General features: G+C 46.5%; 2 protein-coding genes across 4 annotated transcripts in view; one reads left to right on the plus strand and one right to left on the minus strand.

Annotated features, from left to right (window-relative positions):
- Positions 1–21483, minus strand: part of LOC142575202 (uncharacterized) — a 136459-nt gene that overhangs the window by 71642 nt on the left and 43334 nt on the right. Inside the window, exon 2 of one of the 3 annotated variants that reach the window (XR_012826604.1) lies at positions 14955–15224. The exons of 1 other annotated variant lie outside the window; for it this stretch is intronic. Coding sequence is in view for 1 of the 2 variants with exons in the window: in XM_075684336.1 (XP_075540451.1) it covers positions 14996–15224 (229 nt within the window). In the remaining variant the exon portion in view is untranslated. The remainder of the gene's footprint in view (positions 1–14954; positions 15225–21483) is intronic. One more of the 3 variants, XM_075684336.1, reaches the window with a different exon arrangement.
- LOC142575201 (scoloptoxin SSD14-like) overlaps positions 1–21483 on the plus strand; it is a 108109-nt gene that overhangs the window by 3042 nt on the left and 83584 nt on the right. The gene's annotated exons all lie outside the window — the stretch shown is intronic.

Raw genomic sequence — 21483 nt, forward strand, 5'->3', positions numbered from 1 at the left:
GAAAATTGAGGCTTAACCAGGCGGGTATTCCGTCTTTTTGTGGCCACGGGTGCACTAAAATAAAGCAGCAGACGAATCTACTCGGTATATAGCCGAAGATGACCAGCTGTATGTCGAGCTGTTATCGCATTTTTGTTATGCGAACGACAATAAAGAACACCTCGGAAATGGGAAATATCGAAATTATTTCACGCGGTGTGTGGTGCGAGATAAATTTTGCAAAGGACGTTACACTAGTGACGGTCGCGTCGATTCCAGTAGCCAGGTTGCTGACCTGTGAAAGTCTGTCGGACCTCCTCGAAGAGGTGCGCGCGGCCGAACGATATCGGGGCGCTCACGTGCCCGTCGCTATTCGCGCTGCTCCGTTCCTCGACGGCAGCGGGGCAGTGCGCGCGCCTTTGAGCGTCATTCTTGTTCACAGCGGCGCCGCCTTTGTATGGGGTGCGCAGGGTTACACCGAGTCTTTGAGCACTGAGAAATCGGCGAATATTTGGCACGCGGTGTGGCTGACCGACTGCATACGGAGAAAAGACGAGGCTGCCCAAGTGCAGTTTAGTCTGTCCCTTTCCGTATAACTGCCCCGGTATACGGCAGGTGACTGTGTTCATAAGCAGCGCTGTTAGATTCGTGCCCTTGCCAAAGAGACCGTGTCGTCTTATGAGGGTGCGTGTATGTAAGAAACGAGATCCGGCTGTGGACGTATAAGACGTTTCAACTGTTTGCGTATTTGATATGTTGTTAGTACAGCCAATCAGTCTCTTCTTGATGTCATTTGATGTCATGGACACTACCTGTTGCTGTACATCAATACTGCCTTGTAGAGGGGGTCATGGGCCTAGTCAAGCTGTCGAGACAGCTTTTTAGCTCTTGACCCTTTCCAGGACCTATTATTTCTGGAAAAATAAAAATTGAATTGAAATTCTTCGACGTATGGTAGGCGTACGTTTTTTAAGCGATCGCTCCAGGCAGAACAATATAATGGCACGTGACCTTTCTGCAGTCCGTCAGAGCCTTCGCGCGGCCACTCCCGAGGCGTGTGGCGGGTTACGTCGCGCGATGCGCCGTTCTGTTCCGAAGGGCTTGCGCCACGTGACTCATCATAATCATCGTCGGGCGTTCGCTCCGACGATGATAATGCCAGCGCGAAAACTGCACGTAGGAATCCTTGAGACGTTAAATGGTTCTTTCTGAGCAACCGATGTTCTCGGTGTAGGCCCGCTTTGTATAACAGTTTTCATGGATATGTTTCAGTTGTTTGTCGCGTTTGTTTGTTGCTAATAAAAATCCGGCAATTATGTGGTATTGATTGTAGGGTGATAGCTGTCTAGAAGCTGGGCATGCGAAAAAAAAAAAGCCACACGTATATGTCACGAACCTGCACAACCACACCTGTATTTTATAACGTACCTACGCTCGGAAATAAGCGACTACCGCCATTCCTGAAAGAAAGAGTATGTGCTCGCACAGCGTCTACTCTAGCGCACTGGTCTACTATATAGCAACTCCTTGTCACCTAGGCCTTCTCCAATCGAGGGCTGACGCTGCGCTTCTTTTGGCAACAAAAATAAATAACATGCGTAATAGAACAGGAAACAGATTGAGAGGGAAGACGCAATTGTATGCATTATCGAAATATGGCTGTCATTCAAGAGCAGTGAATGAATGCTGTAGATGCGGAGAAGTAGGCCTGATGCAGCGATGGAATTGGTCTTGAACAAGCTCAGGTGCCAAGCTTTTCGCTAGTTGGATTGGATAGATTACGAATGAGCCTAATTAATAATGTTGAGGCGTAAAGCAATGGATCATTAGTAAAATCATCGAAAAATATCTTATCATGACAAGCGAATCCCAGATAGCTGGCGATAAAGAACGAATTTAATTTTTAATGTAAGAGTAGGTAGAATTTGCCAACATTAAATCCTACCGATCAAGTATAGAGTATCGTCAGTGGTATACAGCTAGGTTAACGTTAACACACGCCTGAAATGGAACTTTCAAGCTCGTGGGCAGGACATGAGACATTTGGATAACTGCAGAATAGTTTTACAATGGACAGACTCAAGCGATAAGTTATCAGTCTCCAGAAATAAACATTTGTATAATTGACGTTCTTGGCTATCAGCAGTGTGTAAACACTAAAATATTGTGGAATTCCTAGCGATGAATGTATGGTGGAAGGCAACATAACGCAACTAGAGAAAACATACAATACATGGGAAGGGCTAACGGCGGCACAGTTGACATTCAGAAAGTTATGCTCCAGGGCTGCCTGTTATGGCGTCTGCTAGTTATGATGCACACCCGCGGTGAAAAGTAGGCGGACCACATGTAACTGTGGCGAAAAAACTTGATTTCTTTGCAACTACACTGACAATCTCGAACTGACGAGGGCGCTGCGATGTTTGCAATATGAAGTCTGAACCGCAGTACTCCGCACACTTTTGGCTGCGGGTGTACATGCATGGCATAGAAAGGAGGCTAAACTTAAAATAAATTAGGTTAGGGTACAGTCTCGTCTGATAAAGACATGTGGAGGTTTTATGTACACACGTAGTTATGTCGTTTGTGGACGGTCAAATATTCGGCTTATAGCGGATATTTGCGCTGAAGACGGTGGCGCTCCACATAATTCATGTTCAGTGGCTGTTGACGGGAAGGTCACGATGGCGCGCGACCGCCCTCAGTGTGGATCAGCGCCGGTGACTTTCCAGTGAGCGCTGCAAGACGTAGGTTCGTTTCAAGGCTTTAAAGCGAGAAGTGCCCCTACGCCGAAGTTTCGGCGCACTCGAAGCAACCCCGTATCTCGAAGGGCTGTGAGGGTCCCTATTGTTTTCCCCTCAAGATGTTCTCTGCAAGGGCGGCCTGAGCGTCGTTCGGTTCAGCGGCCGATACGGCGCGACGATTGACACGCGAACATGGCGAGGCCCCGCGCTGTCCTTGCGCCCTCTGCAATTAAAGTGGCAGGTAAGGCACCAAGGCAACCATCAGGCAAGCTCTCCCAAGTAACAAAGGACCTAATAAACGACAAAGCATGAAAATGTTTAACTCTGGAGATCCTATAGAACTCCCTGAACTGTGGAAGCCGGTAAGTGGTATTTGAAATTAAAACGTTGGGAAGATTGAGAAAGCAGTAAGAAATAGGCGCAGCATGAAATAAGTGAAAAGGAAACTAGGCATAGGAAAGAACAAGATGTATGCAGGGAAGGGTAAGCGAGGGAATGCAATGCGCAATTTCGATGCTATAGTAAAGGCAGCATGGAACTTCTATAGTGACATGCACAGCATCCAGCGCAGCCACGCAACCTTGCTTGGAAGTCGTGACGAGCAGGTTTCACTTCGCAAGACGTGCCTAGAGGAAAAACGGCAGAATATGGAATAGCAGTCGATTTAATGGAAGACAGAAGGGATATTATACTTGCGAAGCTTGCTAGCCTTTATACGCATGCCTCACGACGTCAAGTGTTCCAGAAGGCTGCAAGAATGCCAGCATTATACTAATCCATAAGAAGGGAGACGCTAAAAAATTCAATTATAGGCCCATTAGCTTGCTTTCAGTATTGCGCAAGATTTTCAGGGTAAATGCTAATAGAATCAGTGCAACAATTCAATAACAAAGACAACAGGCTGGCTCCAGGAAGGGGTATTCTACGATGGATCACATCCATGTCCTCGATTAGGTAATTTATAAATCTGCAGAATACAAAAGAAGCACTCTATATGACTTTATTATATAACGAAAGTGGGTTCGGTTCAGTAGTGGTACCAGAAGTCATGGAGGCATTGCATAATTAAGGTGTACAGGAAAAACACGTGAATACCTTAGCGAATTTCGGTAAAGGCTCCACAGCTACCTTGATTCTCTGCCAGAACAGTAGAAAGTTGCCTATCAAGAAAGGGGCCAAGCAAGGAGACACAATCTCCGCAATGCTATTCACTGCATGCTTGGAAGATGTGTTGAAGCTATTGGACTAGGAATGATTAGGAGTGAAGATCCACGGCAAATAATCACGGCAATCGACGGTCGGCAGATGACATTATCCTTTTCAGCAACACGGGGGTGAATTGCAACAAATGATTGAGAGCTTTACCGAGAAAGTCTAAGAGTAGGATTGAAGTTTGTCTTCTCTTTTTCAACTCCTTCAATAACCGCGCAGTGTGTAGGGTATATGAGTATAGGTATCTCGGTGTCATTTTTACGCAAAACATGTCATGGTCTAATCACATTGATTACATTTGTACAAAAGCACTGAGAAATTGAGGTTACCTACGCCGTACACTATCCAACTCTCCAAAAGATACCAAGCTATATAAATCGCTAATCCGTCCTGTTGACTACGCATCTTTCGTTTGGACAGATTTGGACATCTGTCGTATAAGCAGTGTGAGATTAACAGGCTGGAAGCAATTGAAAAAAAAAACAAGATAAGATTTATGTCATCGTTATGATTCCAACTTTCCACTCTTCCGCACTTCGTTTCTTGAATTGAACTTCGCCCAATTCTTCTGTTAGACTTTCAAAAAACAACCATACTAACCTCGCGTTAGTCATCGACGAGACATCACAACTTGAACTTGTTGCCCTACCTTGCACGCCAGTAATGTTTAAATTCAGCTTTTTTCCCTCGTTTCATAAAGACTGGAATTCCTTACCTGGGTCTATTCGCTCACGTTCACCCCGAAGTTTTGTCTGCCATCCAAGATGAATGGTCCTAGCACATCACCCTCATCGTTGTATCGTACCTTTCTGTGTATAATTTTCCTCTGTTAATCCTCTCCTGCTATGGCGCTTATTGAGCTGCAGTATGAAAGAATGAATGAATGAATGAATGAATGAATGAATGAATGAATGAATAAATAAATAAAATTTGCAGAAGACCCTGGCAAGAGAACAATTCATGGTTGGCCGTTCAGCTCTATAATCTCTGCAACAGTACGTTTTTCTATATCAGTTACCCACAGGGGACCCTAATCATGAAAAGCAAGCTTAAGGATAAAAATGGGTTGGAACGCATAACGGCAGGCATTCCCTATTGCAAAACCCAGTGCGCCGGATTACGGGCCGCAGCGCGCTAGAGGCGGGAAAGGCGCGGCGTACTGGAAGGCACCGGATATATATATATATATATATATATATATATATATATATATATATATATATATATATATATATATATATATATATATATTTCCGTCTGCTGGCGTGGCGTGGCGGTAACGTGCCAGGCTTGTAGAAGGCGTGCATATATATATATATATATATATATATATATATATATATATATATATATATATATATATATATACACGCCTTCTTTTAATACAAAAAGCCACAAAGAGCGTTTTAGTGCAAAAAAAAAAGAAAAAAACGCGTAAAAATAAAACTGATCCGAACAGAATTCGAACACTTGACCTACAGATCCCAAGCCTGGCACGTTACCGCCACGCCACGCCAGCAGACGGAAACACAGGGATAATTTGCCATGTCAAAGCCGAGAAGCAGTTTGTTTCGCACAGCTACATCTCGTACAGACATGGTTGATGCGCTATCGCCCAGCAGCTAAAACTCACGCCTGTGTCAGAAAGAAAAAGTTGCTGTCCGTATTCAGCAGTATGCTTTGAAGTGCCACAACATCGATTTTCACTTGCGATTGCTATTTTAACTTCGAAAAAAAGTCTTAAATGAACCGCCGACCCGGGACGGTGTATGGGCCGTTACTGCCGATTTCGATAGCCGTTTATTGTTCTTCACGCAAAGGATATGCAACGTTTCCTTAGTTCAGAGATGCCTTTCAGTGTACGCGCCTGTCTAGTCATATTCGTCAGAGAAGCGCAGGCTAGTGTGGGAGCCTTCGGCGATAGCACATATACCTGTGTTTATGACGCGTCACATCTGCGGTCATCGCTTCTTGTGCTGGCACTGTAGACATGAAAAAGAATGTTTATTAAAGAACACCGATGCGAAAGCTGAAATATAGAGTGATTTATCCTTGTTAGATTTCTTCATTCCTGAGCCTAGACGCGCCGATAGCGTGAGGACGGACACGGCGGATATACGCTAGACCTAAGCTTCGGTGGGGACCGATCTCGGCGCGGTTAGCTGCCGAAAGCTAAAATGTGTGTGTGAGCCTCACAACTTTTTTTAGTACAATAGAGAAAGTGGAAGCGCACGAATCACCTCAGCTTTGTTATCGGTGCGATAATATCAGCCAGCGATAGGCTTCGAACTCGGGGTCCGTTCGCGTGCGTCTGAACGACTTCTGCTTTTCGTGTCCACTCCTCAACACTGCGACAGCGGCGACAACTCCCAGTCATATGTTACGTGCGAACTACTAAACGCGGCGTCCTCTGCGTTTACGTGGTTTCGTTCAAGAATTTAGCTATCCGCCCTGTCAAAAGGGAAAATGAAAAAAAAAAAAAGAACGAGCGTGATCTCAGTTTCGTATGTCTATGAATAAACAGGGCAGCTCACGCAACTTTATTCGAAGCTGCGACACAAAATAGGAATTTATAACCCCAAGATAGAGCGTTATTTAGGACAAGACTAGTATCAAGCGATGAAATTGTATAAAGCATGTAATATTCAGCAGCGCTCGTCCTTGCGTACTGGAACCAGCGCGGCACAAACAAAACCAGCGCAGTTTCCAGTGCGAACCAGCGAACTGCAGCGAGAACCAGGGCCTGTACAGCACAAACCAGTGCGCCCCAACGTAATGGCAGTAGAACCAGCGCCTCTTCCAGTGTGACCCAGCTCTTATCCAGCGTTTTCACTGGTGTCCCAGTGAGTCCCAGCGAGTGCCAGCGTACCCAGTGCGACCCAACGCCAAAAAGCGCGCTGGTTTCACACTGAAAGACAGACGCTGGTTTTTGCAATAGGGTTGCCAAATCATGAGCGGCAATTTACTGCTCTCCTTGAAAAGAAAAGAGTACAATCATTGTATTCTACCTGTGCTAACACACGGGGCAGAAACTTGAAGGTTAATAAAGAAGTTCGAATAGTTCAGGACCGTGCAATGAGCGATGGAACGAAAAATGTCAGCCATAACGTGAAGAGAACGGCAGACAGCGGTGTGGATTAGATCAAATGGGAGTAGCCGATAGTCCAGTTAACATTAAGAGGGAAGGATGTAGCTGGGTAGGCCATGTAATGGGTAGAGCAGATGAACGGTGGTTTATTACAGAATGGGTGCCGAGAGAAGGGAAGCGAAGTCGACGACGGCAGAGAATTAAATAACCAAACTGAAGTCACACGGAGTGTCATGCATTTACAGGATGTTACAACTTGTATTCTGTACTTTACACACTAAATATAGCGGCCTGTTTCATACGGCGAAGCAGGAATACTTGACACACACAGCCAATATACAGCCACCGAACTACGCCGTGCCGTCTCGACGCTCCGTGAATGCGAATAGGCAGCGTGAAGTTCACCCATCTTGGACACTCCGTCGTCGTTTCCGCAATACTGCTTCCAATTGACGCATTGCGGGTTTAGCTTTTAAAGAAGGACGAATGCAATCCTTCACGCATCTCACGTCGGGTCATTTGCAATCGGCACCGCCGTCGCAGCAGCCGTGCGACCGACGCACGAGAACGCTGCCTCCGCGAGAGGCGCACCTCGTGCCCCCCCCGCCTCCTGTCGTGTCTGTAGTGGCGTGCGCGACTCGTCAAGCGTGAGCGGAACGTGGTAGTTACGGCGGCGTGTGCCCTTGCCGAACGCACGTTCTCGACAGCCCGAGGACGCGGCTCTGGCTGTCGCAGCTTCCGACTTTGATTGTAGTACACGAATACTTGGTACGCGTTACGCACATTGTCCTTTAAATGTCCGTAGCTGGTCACCACTACATGATGTGTATGATGCATTTATTACATTTGGAATATATCCAATAAGGTATTTCACTATACCAGAATTCGCTAGCCGCCAGACGCATTATTATAGGTGCGAACATTCTCATGCTTCCCCACTTTGTCTTAACTTTATTTATTGTCATATCATGTGTCATTAGCCTTCTGTTCATTGTCATCTTCATTAATGGGTGACCTCAGTAAAGACCTTTGTAGGATGAATGCTAAGTTCGCATGTATTACAACATTTAGCAGCACCCGAGGTAAACCTTACTCTTAATTGCTGGCGTTCCTGTTTTCCGCCTGGTATAACGTATTCTCCATCATGTGCATCAGGTCTTCGCGACATGAGGCGGTAGTTCTCTTAGGTGGGCATCAGTTGGTCGTGCAAAATATGCAATGCTGTCCGGCTGTCCCTTTCGTCTGTAACCTTCTGCTCTCTGAGTTGCGCAAAGCGCTCCATACAGGCTTGCGCAGCAGGCTTTTGGCTTGTGACCTCACCTGCTTTGAAGAACCAAGTTGTGCATTTAAAAAAATACAACCACAGGAAAAGGCGACGGAGACGGAAAGAGCGCAACCGTCTTTTCATCTTGCGCTCCTTCCGTCTGCGTCTCCTTTTCCTGTGGTTATCTTCTTTGAATGCGCAGCTTGATTCTTCAAAGAAGTGCACCAACTAGCCCAGCAAGGTCTTCTAAAATGACCTCACCTGCATGGCTGTAGAGGAAGTATGTCATCGTCAGTGCATGAATGCACCTCGAACCTCCCGTTTGGTGGTGATGTGTTCATGCCCTTGAACTGTATAAGCAGTAAAGTGTAGCCTGTTGCACAAAAGAAGTTCAAGCCGAACCAATCATGTGGCGGCGGATTAGCCAGCGAAGCTGTCGATGGCAGACCGAACAACTATGGCCAAACTCCGCGTCCAAAAACATTCTCACGAATTCGGAATTCGCCCCATTGAAACTCGAAGAAGGTGGCAACTCACGCTTCTGCCGCTTGGACGCAGACTCGAACGAGCTAGGTTGACACTTACGAGCAGCCTCCAGTGCGCTATATTCATCGGTAGCTCGCGCTCGACGCCGACGATTAGACTTTCGTACCTGCCCTTGCTGACGTTCTTCGGAGGCCAACTCACTAGTCGCATACTCCGCTTTCGCACGGGCATGGTGTGGTTTGTTACAGTCGTGTCTCTGCTGTCGATTCCTCTCCTCGTACTCTGCTTGTCCTTCGGCCGTGCGCACAATGCGTTGCCTCCCCACTTTTCCCATTTTTGTTGGAATTGCAACTGTTGCAGTGGTCTACCTGTCCAATGCACAATCCGGTTCTTACACACCGCGGCAGCTACCGCGGCGCACATCCCCGTGTTTTCCCGGCACAACTGCCGCCCCGTTTTATTGAGGGATGACGACAGCAGCCGCTAGTAACGCCGGCCAGCGCGGCTGCACTCCCCCCACTCCGCAGGCGCAGTGAAATCACGTGTTCTTTCTTTCTTGAAGAAAAAAAAAACGGTGCTACAATGACGCGGACTAAAAGAACACGTACTACAGACAGGCGCTAACTTCCGACTAAGTGTTTATTTGAGTAAACAGGGTTTATATAGATAAAAACATGAACAGTACCACCGTGACATCACGACCTCTCTGTCGAATCAGAAAAGCAATCTCTTTTTCGGCAAGTGCCACTGACGGGGAGCTAACGCACGTGATCTCGGTCTTTGCAATGTAGAACGCTTCTAATATCTTTCTTGTTTCTCTGAAACGTGCCATAAACCGTTTCTTTTCTTCAGTTAGGTTAAACCAACTCGCCCTCGTCAAGCTTCTGCTACCTTTCTTTCTTCTCCGCCGCACTATCGTTCGTTATCCCATATTAGGTGCGCTCGCCGAAATTTTTTCTTGTTCACATTACGGTCGTTAGCCAGCCGATACGCACCCTCCCCCCAAAGAGGCCACGCATACGACCCGCCATGGTTGCTCAGGGGCTATGGTGTTGGGCTGCTGAGCACGAGGTCGCGGGATCGAATCCCGGCCACGGCGGCCGCATTTCGATGGGGGCGAAATGCGAAAACACACGTGTACTTAGATTTAGGTGCACGTTAAAGAACCCCAGGTGGTCGAAATTTCCGGAGTCCTCCACTCCGGCGTGCCTCATAATCAGAAAGTGGTTTTGGCACGTAAAACCCCATAATTTATCATTTTTGACCGCGCATATATGCTCATCCCTACAGGTCCGTCAGGTAAACTGCTTCGCTGTAAAAAATTCACGCAGAAAGAACTCTGGAAGTGTCTAAGTTTGCGTAAGCATTATGCCACTTGCTCATCTCCACGCATCCCGGTGTCATTATCAATGTTATATGAAACTTGATCCGACCAGCATTAATGACAGCGCTGCGGATACACGAACTGCTGCGGACGGCGGCCCTTTTCTTGAAAGCGATCCGCGATAGGAACAGTGTGCCGAGTGCCGATAGCTTCGTGTGCGCTGTGTTCTGGCCACTTAAGTTCGCGTTGACGCGGGAGAGGCAGCACGAAGGTCAAATCGCTCGCTGTTGCGGCGCACTATCTCGCAAGCGACGGACTTGCGTGACGGACGGGCGGGTTTCCTCGTTGTGTAGGCATAGAAGTGCTTACGCATTTAAATGTGAAGCGTTCGCGTTGCATCCTGTATGCAATCGTAAGTGGTCAGTTGCACTAGCTATAAACTTCGTTTCGTTTTAGGTTTAAGTGGAGTCGTACATGCGCGTTCTGTTGGCGTTGATTGTACGCCATATGTTCAAATCAGTTTAAATGCGTGCATTTGCTTTACAACACGTGGTTTTCTTAAGTCATGGCGTTGAAACAGTTCGTGTATATGCGACTAACTTTTACGTGATAGCGACGTAATAATAATATATGTTATTCACTTCAATTCGTACGTGTTCCAGCCTGCATAAGCGTTGCCGCTTGTGTGCTGAGCGGGACAGCCAGGTTAAGCACATGAAACAGCGAGTAAATCATCGTAGAAAAAAAAGAGAAAATAAAATCAACCAAATACGCAGCAACTGCCTTGTGCGACGTAAGAACAAACAAGAGCCAACAGTACAAATGATAGCAAATTTTCCACCGTGCACGCTTTCGTACACGAAATGAAAACATTAAGAACATGGCAAACAATAAATTACCTCAGTCTATATTGTCGTTCAACCAAGGTCGAAGGAACTTCTTAAGGTCTTCTAATCCGGTAATGCTCGGGAGGGCTCCTATTTTATCGAAGTAATAAGCAACATATATAGTAGGTGCGGGTTCTCCTGCCATAAATGGTGAAGATGCGGGGTACGACATACTTCTCCGAATGACGGAGAGGCCGTACTTTAATGTTGCAGATTTTAAAGGAGCTGTGAAAGAAATGCTTGCATAATATTTCAAAGATAAATTGCTTGTGTGCAGGTAGCATGTTAAAATATTCCATACTGTCTCTGGCTGACTTATCACGATAGTTGGTTCCGTAGGCGAGATTGGTTGCAATCCTGTACACTATGCGGCTTAGTGTGTTTAATGTATATAAATATGCGGTTCCGTAAATTGTTATACTGTATCGTAACACGGACTCTCCCAATCCCTCATATACCATTTTTATAACCGATACATCACAACTAGATCGTAGAGCATATATATAAACACACTAGGCGTAAGCGTTTGGCTAACTCTGCAATATGTAAGTTTCACGACAGTGTTTCGTCAAATGTGATGCCAAGATACTTAAAATTGGATTTAACTTCCGAAGGTGGGCGTGAACAGCACGTACAGTTCCTCTCATGAAGGTATTTGATAATGTTCTAAACAGTGTATATGGGCTATGAAAACAAAGTAGGCAGGTTTTTGTTGTATGAGTAAAACTCTGATTAGCACTTAACCATTCTATCAAAAGGTGCACATCCTGTTGCATCCTGTCGGAGGCTTCTTCATACGTGTCACTTGGTATCGCCAGGGCAGTATCATCCGCGTATAAAAACAGTTGAGTTCAATTGAAGACAGGTCATATCATTGACGCAAATATTAAATAGCAAGGGTCCTAAAATTGAGCCCTGAGGAACACCTGTCGAAACGTTCGAATTGAGCTGTATAATCCGCCCAGTTGGACACATTGGGCTCGATCAGCAAAATAAGTTTTAAAGAACGACATGTAGGGACCTCTGAAACCAATATTGTCGAATTTATCTAATAATAGATTGTGATTAACAGTATCAAAGGCTTTTTGCAAATCAATAAAAAGTGTAAGTACCAATGTTATTATCTATTTCTCTGCAGACTAGGTCATGAAAATCCTCTAGTAGGTTTACCGTACTTCTGCCTTTGCGGAAACCATACTGGGCAGTATTTAGTAGATGGTACTAATCAAGAAATGATGTCATGCTAACATGTATAATTTTCTCCATGATACAAGCGAGGGAGGACAAAATTGCGATTGTCCTATAATTATTATAATCCTTTTCGGAGCCTTTTTTGTGCAATGGTCTTATTACGTTTACTTTCATGTACATGTGAATTTGCCCAGTTAATAAAGTTTCGTTTATAATGAAAAGTAATATAGTTTTGGGCTTTTCAAAATGCGCTATGACATCCCTTATCATAACACCATCATACCCTGGTGATTTTGTTATTGGCATTGTTTCCAACACATCCCATAACTCCGGCTCAGTGACAGTAGGCATGTAAGTTGAACGGATGCTCGAAGCAACTGCAGTATCGTTCGCCATTTTCCTTCCCTGTCTACACAAGGAAGTAACAGATTCTACAAAGTGTTTATTGAACTCAGTGGCCAATTCTACCTTGTTTTTATCTGGAAAGGCCTGTTCCAAAGTGTCATCAATGCTTTTCTTGGATGATTTTCCTATGGTGGGTTGCACTAATTTCCATGTTTTTTCTTACATCCCTACCGCATGCCGAGAATTGATTAAGCTGGTACTGTTTTTCTGCCAGTCGTATTTCTGCTGTAATTTCCTTTCGGAGTTGCCTGAATTCTTCTCTTAGTACAAAGTCATGAGGGTTCTCTTTGCGCCTTCTTAAAAGTTTACTATTGATGTAGGACAGCTCAATAATTTCCTTGTTTATCCAAGGACTTGCCTGATTTCGCCGTTTGATCCTCACCTTAGTTTTCGAGTTATTGTAAATTGATTTTAGTTGCTCTACGAACAGTTCGCAAGCATATAGGTGATTGCGCTGCAACAAAGAATTCCAGTCATACAACATAATTAGTTTGTCTACTGTTTCATTGTTAATTACAGGCCTTTCTGTAGGTCCCCCCTGTGCCGCCATGTTACTATCATTTAACAACGTAAGTGAAGCAAAATAATGATCAGCAACTTTTTCTTTAATAATACAGCCAAACGTTTCCTGTTGCGTTACGGTTGCACTGATATGGTCAATGCATGTCTGTGTAAATTTACTTCCTAGAAATTCTTCTCGCGTATATCCCTGAATTTTATTCTCCAAGACAAAACTGGCCAACAATGTTAAGTACTCACTTACACCTGCCCTATTAGTTACCGAAATGTCAATGTTTAAGTCTCCTGCGAGAATGACACGTTTATTTCCTGCACACCTTTTAAGGAATCCAGCGAGCTCCTCTAAAAAAACTGCAGTATTCTTGCTAGGAGGTCTGTAAATTGCACAACAAACTAACAATTCATCTTAATTGTTAGAAAGATAAAGTGCTATAACTTCCGCTTCATTAAATTCAACATTCAAGCATTCACAAGACCAGCAATTTTTAACAAATACTAACACTCCTCCCCCACGTTTGCCCTCTCTGCGCAAGGCATACGATTGATAGTTCTGTATATTACAAAGAGAGCAATCATACTCACTCACATTGATCTTTGTAAATATGACCTCCAGGAAAATTAAAACATTCTCCAAATACATTTGTAACAAGTTACAATTTTTGTGAATACTTCTCACATTCACATGGATAAGATCAAAACTCGTACAAGATTCAGCTGACACGAATTCCCGGCGTATCTTCATCCATTCATAAAATGAATGTACACTCTGAGTCATCACGTTATCTTGCGCAGATCCGCTTCGTTCTCAACAAGAATAACAGGGGCACCTTCAATTTTCTTAACAAATATACGACCGTTTCGCACCCAAACATATTTGTAGTGTTTTTCAGTTGCTAGGCGCCTTGCCATCAACCGAAGCTTCTTGGCTAGAGGTGTCAGATTTTCATTTATGTAAATGTTATCACGTTTCAGCGTGTTTCGCAAGCCACTTTTCTCTTGCTTCTCTCTTGGTGAAACGTACTAGTGTGGGAGCCTCAGCTCCCACACTTTGCATTTAATCCTGTGCCCTGCTTCGACTTCCCCATTGCTGGGAATGGAGAGTTCGAGTCTCCCTGCAATTGAGTTTATAACTACTCTCAAGTCTTCGTTGTCATGGCACCTGACCCCATGTGTCTCCAAATTATTACGTCTCTAATAGGATTCCGTCCTATTCACCTCCATTTCCAGTTGAGAAAGTCTAGTCTCCTTTGCCAGCAGTTGAGCTTCCATAACCGTAGTTTTTTCTTTAGCTCTTTCACTTCTTGATTCTGGGTTTCAAGAGTTTCAAGCACTTCATCATGTTTATAAGAGAGCAAATGCAGTGATTCTTCTATGATCTGCATTGTTAATGGTTGCTCTTCAAGTGGTGGTGGTATCATGTTTAGCCAGCTGCTCCTCCTGTTTTCTTTCGCGCTCATCAAAACGACGTAGCATATTGTCTAGCTTCGACGTGACGTCAACCAAAGAAGGTTGCTCACTCTCTGCGATTAACGCCTTACGCTGAGAGCCAGCCCCGTCTCCAGCGTTCGTCCATCGTGTATTGTGGTTTGCACACGTGGGGCATAACCGAATATGGATGGTTTCTACTGACATGCTTTTTAGGTTAGTCTTTGTGGCACCAGAACATTTGCCGGCGTCATAACGGTTATCACAATCGCTGCAACGAAGGCACTGGCCGTCAGGTGCAACAGCTTTCAGGCACGCGAGGCAATCATTGTTAGACACTGTGAACACAACTTGGGGCAGTCCATCTTTGTGCAGTGTGGCGGAGCAGAATTTAAAATCAAACACAGTAGTTATGAAACGCTGCCCTCACCCACACAAGCGAAGAAAGAGCGTTACGCCGCGCTCACGTACTCCGCCGGACTGTTCTCGTTGACAATCGGCGTTGGCTTTTTAAGCGTAGTCGCCCGGTGTCGCCTGCCTGGATTGGCTGCCCCCACGATGACGCACCCGCAGCATGGATTGTGCAGCCATGGGCGCTCGCACCGGATCTTCTCCGGTATATCACGTCGATAAGGGCGCCGAAGACGGAAGCATCCGATGCCAGGGAAGCGACAGTCAGGTCCCTTGGTTCTGGCGGTTCCTACACAAGCGAAGAAAGAGCGTTATGCCGCGCTGACGTACTCCGCCGGACTGCCTAACGTGTTTTTCGACATTAGGCATTAAACAATAACCTAACAGAAGCAACGGAACACGGTTTCTCAATGAAGATGTGTTGCAATGAGTATTGCACCGAGCAGCTGCACCCCCCCCCCCCCGAAATTTGTGTATTAGGCACAACGTTAAGAGACAAAGAGGGCAGTTTGGATCAGAGAGCAAACGGGTATAGCCGATATTCTAATTGACATTAAGTGAAAAAGATGGAGCCGGGCAGGTCATGTAATGCGCGGGTTAGATAACCGGTGGAGATTAGGGTTACATAATAGGTGAGAAAAGAAGGAAAGCGCCCCCCCCCCCCCCCCCCCGGAAAGCAACTTCTGCCTGCGCCACAGCTGGCAAGCGTTAAATCAAGATCCAAGATGCCATTGCACGTGTGTTAGTAGGCATGTAACATTCTTTGAGAATAAACATGAAAACAGCAGGCGAAACCTGTAATTCTAAATATTTGTCATTCTACCCAATCACCATGATCATCATCGTCCTGATTAGAATCGTCACTGGGGTCCCGAGGTAAATTTAGTCCTCCGGTTCCAAAATGTCCTAATCCGGCATTGCTATAGGGACACATGAGGGTGCTGTACAGCGGCCACTTTTGTTCGACACTTCAACAAAACTATTGCACTCGTGCAGATCGCCCATTCACGGATGCGTGAACGGAGACCTTGCACTTCGTATAAGTGCGCCGGGTTCGTTCTATCTGCATATTCAGAGGTTGGGAAAGATCGCTGTCGCGTGCAAAGATAACTTGTGCCCACTTGTACAGCCGTCGCCGCCGTCGTCGTGAAAAGCTTCCAATGTCCCCTTGTTACTGTACTCTTGAGCTGCTAGAAACCATATGGCAGTCTGTCGATAGATGTGAAAACAGTGTGCGACACATCGCCTGCCACGTATCCTTGCTTTCCGGTTTGTTTCGTCTGCATTTATAGACTTGGGGACTACAGCTGATTCTGATTTATCGCTGTTCGCTGGTGCTCCCTGTCCACAGCCTCTGTCGAACCTACAGGGTTCGCCACAGTAGGGGGCGTACCTGCCAGCGTTGAAGCCTGAACAGCGACGAACTCGCGCCCCAGCGCGCCCGTCGTTGGATCGACAAGGCTGTCGCAGAAGCCCCTCCTCACAAACTGTATATTTAGCTTGCTATGGGCACTGACGCTCGCTCCTTTGCTGTCCTGGAATGCTTGTACCGCCGTAACGCTTGTTACATGTGGTAGCAGCACAGGTCACAGTTCGAGGCGATTGCTTAGTGGCGTTATAAGATAGCTGTGGTTACAGTCCATGTTAAATTGCTTGATGCATATTGCTTGCTACTTTTTGATGATGCGCGCGGCTGTCGCGTCGAAGACGATGAACTGCTCCTTGGTCTCGAGCTGTCGGCTGAACTGGCCATCGCTGTAGTTATAATTACTTTCTAGATAGTCTTCAGTGTTTAAGCTCTTTCGCGTAGCAATATATGTCGAGGGGTGGGGGGGGCTAGACATTCCCGTGTATGTGCCTTACGTGCATTCGAATTTAATGGCAACTCCAACGAAGAAATTAAGTACGCAAGAGCTGTAGAGCTCTACACAACGGTGTCTTTTACTGAAACATTTCGTATTATCAACTTACGCCGATCATACCTGTACATTTACTATTACTTAATAAACAATTCCTTTAGTACGGCTCAATACGTCGGTGTCATTTGCTTAAATTATTTGGTTAACAATCTTTTTTTTCGCTTAGGTTGCCACGCGGCGTACCGTCATAATGGAGCTAAATATAAGCATGTAATCCCGTTTTATAGAGATACTGCAACAGTGACTGGTAAAAAGTTTTGCGATAGGATGTTCATCGCCATAAAGTACACACACTATTCATGCATGGTGATGTTTGACCAAAACTGGTCTTTGCACCAGGAAAACACAAGAACTGTATAGAAAGTGAACAGGGTCTGCACTAGATTTGCAATTTTCGTTGGAAATTTTAGTCGAGCATCCTGTGTATCGTGTGGTCCTCCTGTGCTGTTCGCCGCTTTTGTCGTCCAGCTACTACCGGCTCCCCCGGTTGTTTACTGTTCCAAATTTGCAGTGGGAAAATTAGGGACTGTTGTCAAAGTGCGTTTTGAATGTCATAGCTATGCTATATAAACTGAATCACAACAACGTTCGAAAGAGTTCTGTGATTCACCGTGCAGTGCGCCTCTTTCAATCAGCTCCAACTGTCTTTCCAGCGGCCAAAAGCTGAATAAAGAGCATTATATTCAATGCTGAAGCACACGGCGTTCACTTAGCAGTTAAACGCACAGTAGAAAACAGAATACAAAGCGCTGTTATATACACAGACCGCACGTGCGCTGTAATAGCGCTCCGTTTTTAATGTTGAACTTTTTAATATCCTTCTAAAATGTACCATTGGTAATGCGGCTTAAGAGCTCTTTATTGTGGCATACTTGTCAGATCACTGCGGTGTATTAGGCAATGAGATAGAATGCGGCGAAAGCTGCCTCACCCGCTGTGACAGGTCTGAACCAGGTTCCAAAACATAATTAAGTGGCCTATCCGTCAAACGTTCAGTCCAATGGCAGTCTGAGTTGGATAAAAAGACAGAAAATAAACTACACCTGGCAGAATCAAGATTGCGGGAGAGAATATTGAAGCTTCCGGGCAGTCGGTGTAGCACTCTGTATAGTAGGTTATATACGGGTATAGGACACGCAACACGTGCCTCATTTAGCTGGAGCAGACCCACCAACCTGCGTGAAGTGCCTTCATTTTCATCATGCAAGAATACGATACACGCCTGTCGCAAACCTCTTCACCCTGCGCTATTTCTATCAGAAGCTGTTCCCTATTGAAACTGTTTAACATATGTAAGAATATGTTAAAGGTTAATACCAGTTAATAAAAAATATAAGGTTGAGCCCGTGTGTGTGTGTGTGTGTGTGTGTGTGTGTGTGTGTGTGTGTGTGTGTGTGTGTGTGTGTGTGTGTGTGTGTGTGTGTGTGTGTGTGTGTCACTGGTGGCAGGCTTGGAGTCAACGATGTCGTAAGGCTTGGAATGGCAGTGAGCAGAGCCAGCTGCCGAGCGACTTCGGCACAAATGAACTCCTTGATCTCGCAAAGCAGGAGGCAGTGGTCGGGAGCTGGGGTTAAGCTCGAAACCGAGGTATGTGTGGAAAAAACACTCCAGGTCAGGAAACGTTGCCTGCGGAGTTCATCGCAACCCTGACAAAGGTCAGCGACTTCGACGGTGGTTCGAGGTTTTTTTATAGCATCTGAAAGCGTCGTTTTCGATGCCCTTCAAGATATGACAGATCTTATCGGCTTCGGTCATCGCTGCATGGACGCGCTTACAAAGGTCGACGACGCCTTCTGTGTAGTTCTTAGTTGCTCTCACCTGGCTGTTGGCAACGATTGCGCAAGCGCTCTCCGACACGAAGCTTTAGCCCCGCGGGGCAACCGAAAACTTTCGTGAAGCTCGTCTTGAAGTCGGACCAGGTGCGGAGGTCAGGTTTGTGGTGGGAACGCTTTGTTCAGCTTTTGAGACTTGTCCCACTTGTGGGTACTCACGCGTTCGTAGGATGAGAGTGAGTCTTCGACGTTGTTTTCGTCGGAGCCGCTGAAGATTGCTGAATCCCGTTGACGCAGAGCGCCGGAACATAGAAGGGTGGGCGAGGCGGTGGTTTGCGTTTGCCTTGCGTCGTCAGGCATGATGGGCGGCAGCTTCCGACTGCGGAGTTCCAGTGCTCGGGAAAGCCTAGCAACCTCCACCAAATATGCACCGCGGTTTAATTAACAAGCAAGAACGATGCGCAGGCAGGTCTGTTGATCCAGCGTCATACACCGAGCGCGCGAGCTCTGTCCTCGGGCGAGGGATTGACGATGCACCTATAGAACACGCCTGTATTCTTCGCTAACACTTAAATACGCGGGCGAATCATAGTCTGCCCCTATTTTCTTTAGCCAAATTATGGCTGTAAATGCGAAGTGAAATTATCCATTCCCGGCGGCGAACCTCTCTTGGAGCGGGCCGGCCTTCCGGTAGCTCCGCGGCACGGGCGCTGCCGTCAGTTGAAGATGTCGACTGTGCTTCACACGTCCACGGCATACGAGCAACGAAGTGTGATTGGTGTTCTATGGAGCAAGGGACGAACGGCCATTGAAATCCACAGGGAAATGCGGCCCACGTGTGGGAAAAGGTGTCTCGCTTTGAGAAGCGTGAGGTGACGGTGTTGTGAGTTCGCAAAACGCCGTGAAGAATTGCATGACAATGAGCCTTCGGGTAGGCAGCGTGCGTCGCTGGCTGACGTTTCAAGGGGAGTGTCTGGACTACCTATCATGCAATCGGCACCTCGCCCTAGTGATTTCCACGTTTTCGGTCCGCTGCAGAAGTTACTGGAAGGACAGCGATTCATGTGCAACGACGAAGCCAGGACAGTGGTCCGACGGTAGTTTCACAGTCAGTTGGACGAATCCTACCATAGGGGCCTGTCAAATTGAGTGCTGTGATAGGACATTTGTCTGAACCGGTGTGGGGACTATGTGGAAAAATAGTGTAAGGTGCGTAGACTAGTTCTTATATTTGTAATTACCTGTATGTACATTATTTTGGCTAATAAGAAATACGGGCAAATACTTTCTAAATCGCCCTCGTATACACAGCGTCTAATCAGTCGAAGGCATTATACAAGGACGGGCTTGCGGTGATTATGCATGCATTCCTCATATTTTCTTTATACACCCTAATGTACATTACCCGTTGTTACAGATATTTAACCAGTGATTTTATTTTTAATGTTATTTTTATGCTTAGGATACTTGACGCACTTTCAGATGTTTGTTTTTAAGTTTTCCCACCAATTTTGGTCATTGAATAGTCCGTGGTCCGACGGGCTGCTTAGCGCGATTGGGTTGCTGGGCTGAGGGAACTGCGTTGCAGTTCCCTCAGCCGTTGCATCAACGTTTGTCACTTCATATGTGTCACTTCATATGTGCCGCTCTTCAGTGAGGTTCCTTTGACGTCCACTTGGGTAGCCGGGTTTTTGCCACTAGTGTTGTGGCGCTTTTTAAGCGTACAAAAATAACAAAAAAGAAATGCATTACAATTATTTTGGTGCTGGGTGGAATCGAACCCGCGTCACGTATATTCAGACACACGCGGACTTCGCGGCGGTGCCGCTAGATGACGCTACGTGTGCAGAGGGATGCGCGAGAGCGGCGCCCGGTTGCAGCACACGCCTCATACATGACGCGTTTGGGCGATGGTTATAAGGTGTCGCTACATCAGTGCTACATCAACATTAATCGTGGCACGGGTTCTAGTGTTCTTTTTAACATTTTAACCACATATATTTAGCGCGAGCATGCTCTTATACGCCGAAATGTCTTCCTTTTTACACCCTTATACAGCGATTGTCATTTTCAATCAATGTTTTCCGACATATCTGGCTGTTGCCTCCAATTCAAACCGGTCATGACGCTCTTTGGGCTGAGACATCCTTGCGCCAAAAAGAAACAAATAAATTGAAGCTTCGTCTAAGAGCCACATTTCTGAACCCTTGCATGATGCACGACGTGGGCTGCTTCCGTTGACGACAGGAGCTAAAACAGCACATTTCCCTGAAGGAGTTCGACGAGTGCCAGTTTTTTTTTTTTTTACCATCGTCAGCTCTAGTGATGCAGCCTGCGTTGCCCGACCGATCTCTATATCGTGGAGCGCGCGGAGCTCGCCTAGAGGCAGGCACTCGTCGACACTGCATGATCTGTCCCACACGCGTCGTCAGGCAGTCCTCGGTGCGTGCACGATATTCGGATCTCGGTGCGTGCACGAAATTCGGATACTTCAGCCTTGAGCCCCAACTGTGCGAACCTCCTGAAACAAAAAGGTGGGCGTTGCGCAGCCGTCGCGCAGCGTTGCCTCTGGAGCGAGCCCCCTCCGGATGGCGCTGCGGACGGTGGTCGTCTTCGCCGCTGTGGGCCGCGGTCAAGCGCGACGCGCCGGTTGGTCCCCGTCGCTTCCGGGAACACCCGCGGGCCGATGCCCCCGGCGCTCTTTTAGCCCTGGGGGGAAGGGGGTGTCCGTGGCGATGCCTCTCGAACCGTGGAGACGGACAAACGGAAGGGGACGCTCTATACCGCGATGGCCGAGCCCGCGTTGCTCCCGCGTAGCGCGGTGCACCTTCTGCGCAGCCGCGAGTTACACGCAGGC

Source organism: Dermacentor variabilis, chromosome 3 (genome assembly GCF_050947875.1).
Source record: "Dermacentor variabilis isolate Ectoservices chromosome 3, ASM5094787v1, whole genome shotgun sequence".
Lineage (NCBI taxonomy): Eukaryota > Metazoa > Arthropoda > Arachnida > Ixodida > Ixodidae > Dermacentor > Dermacentor variabilis.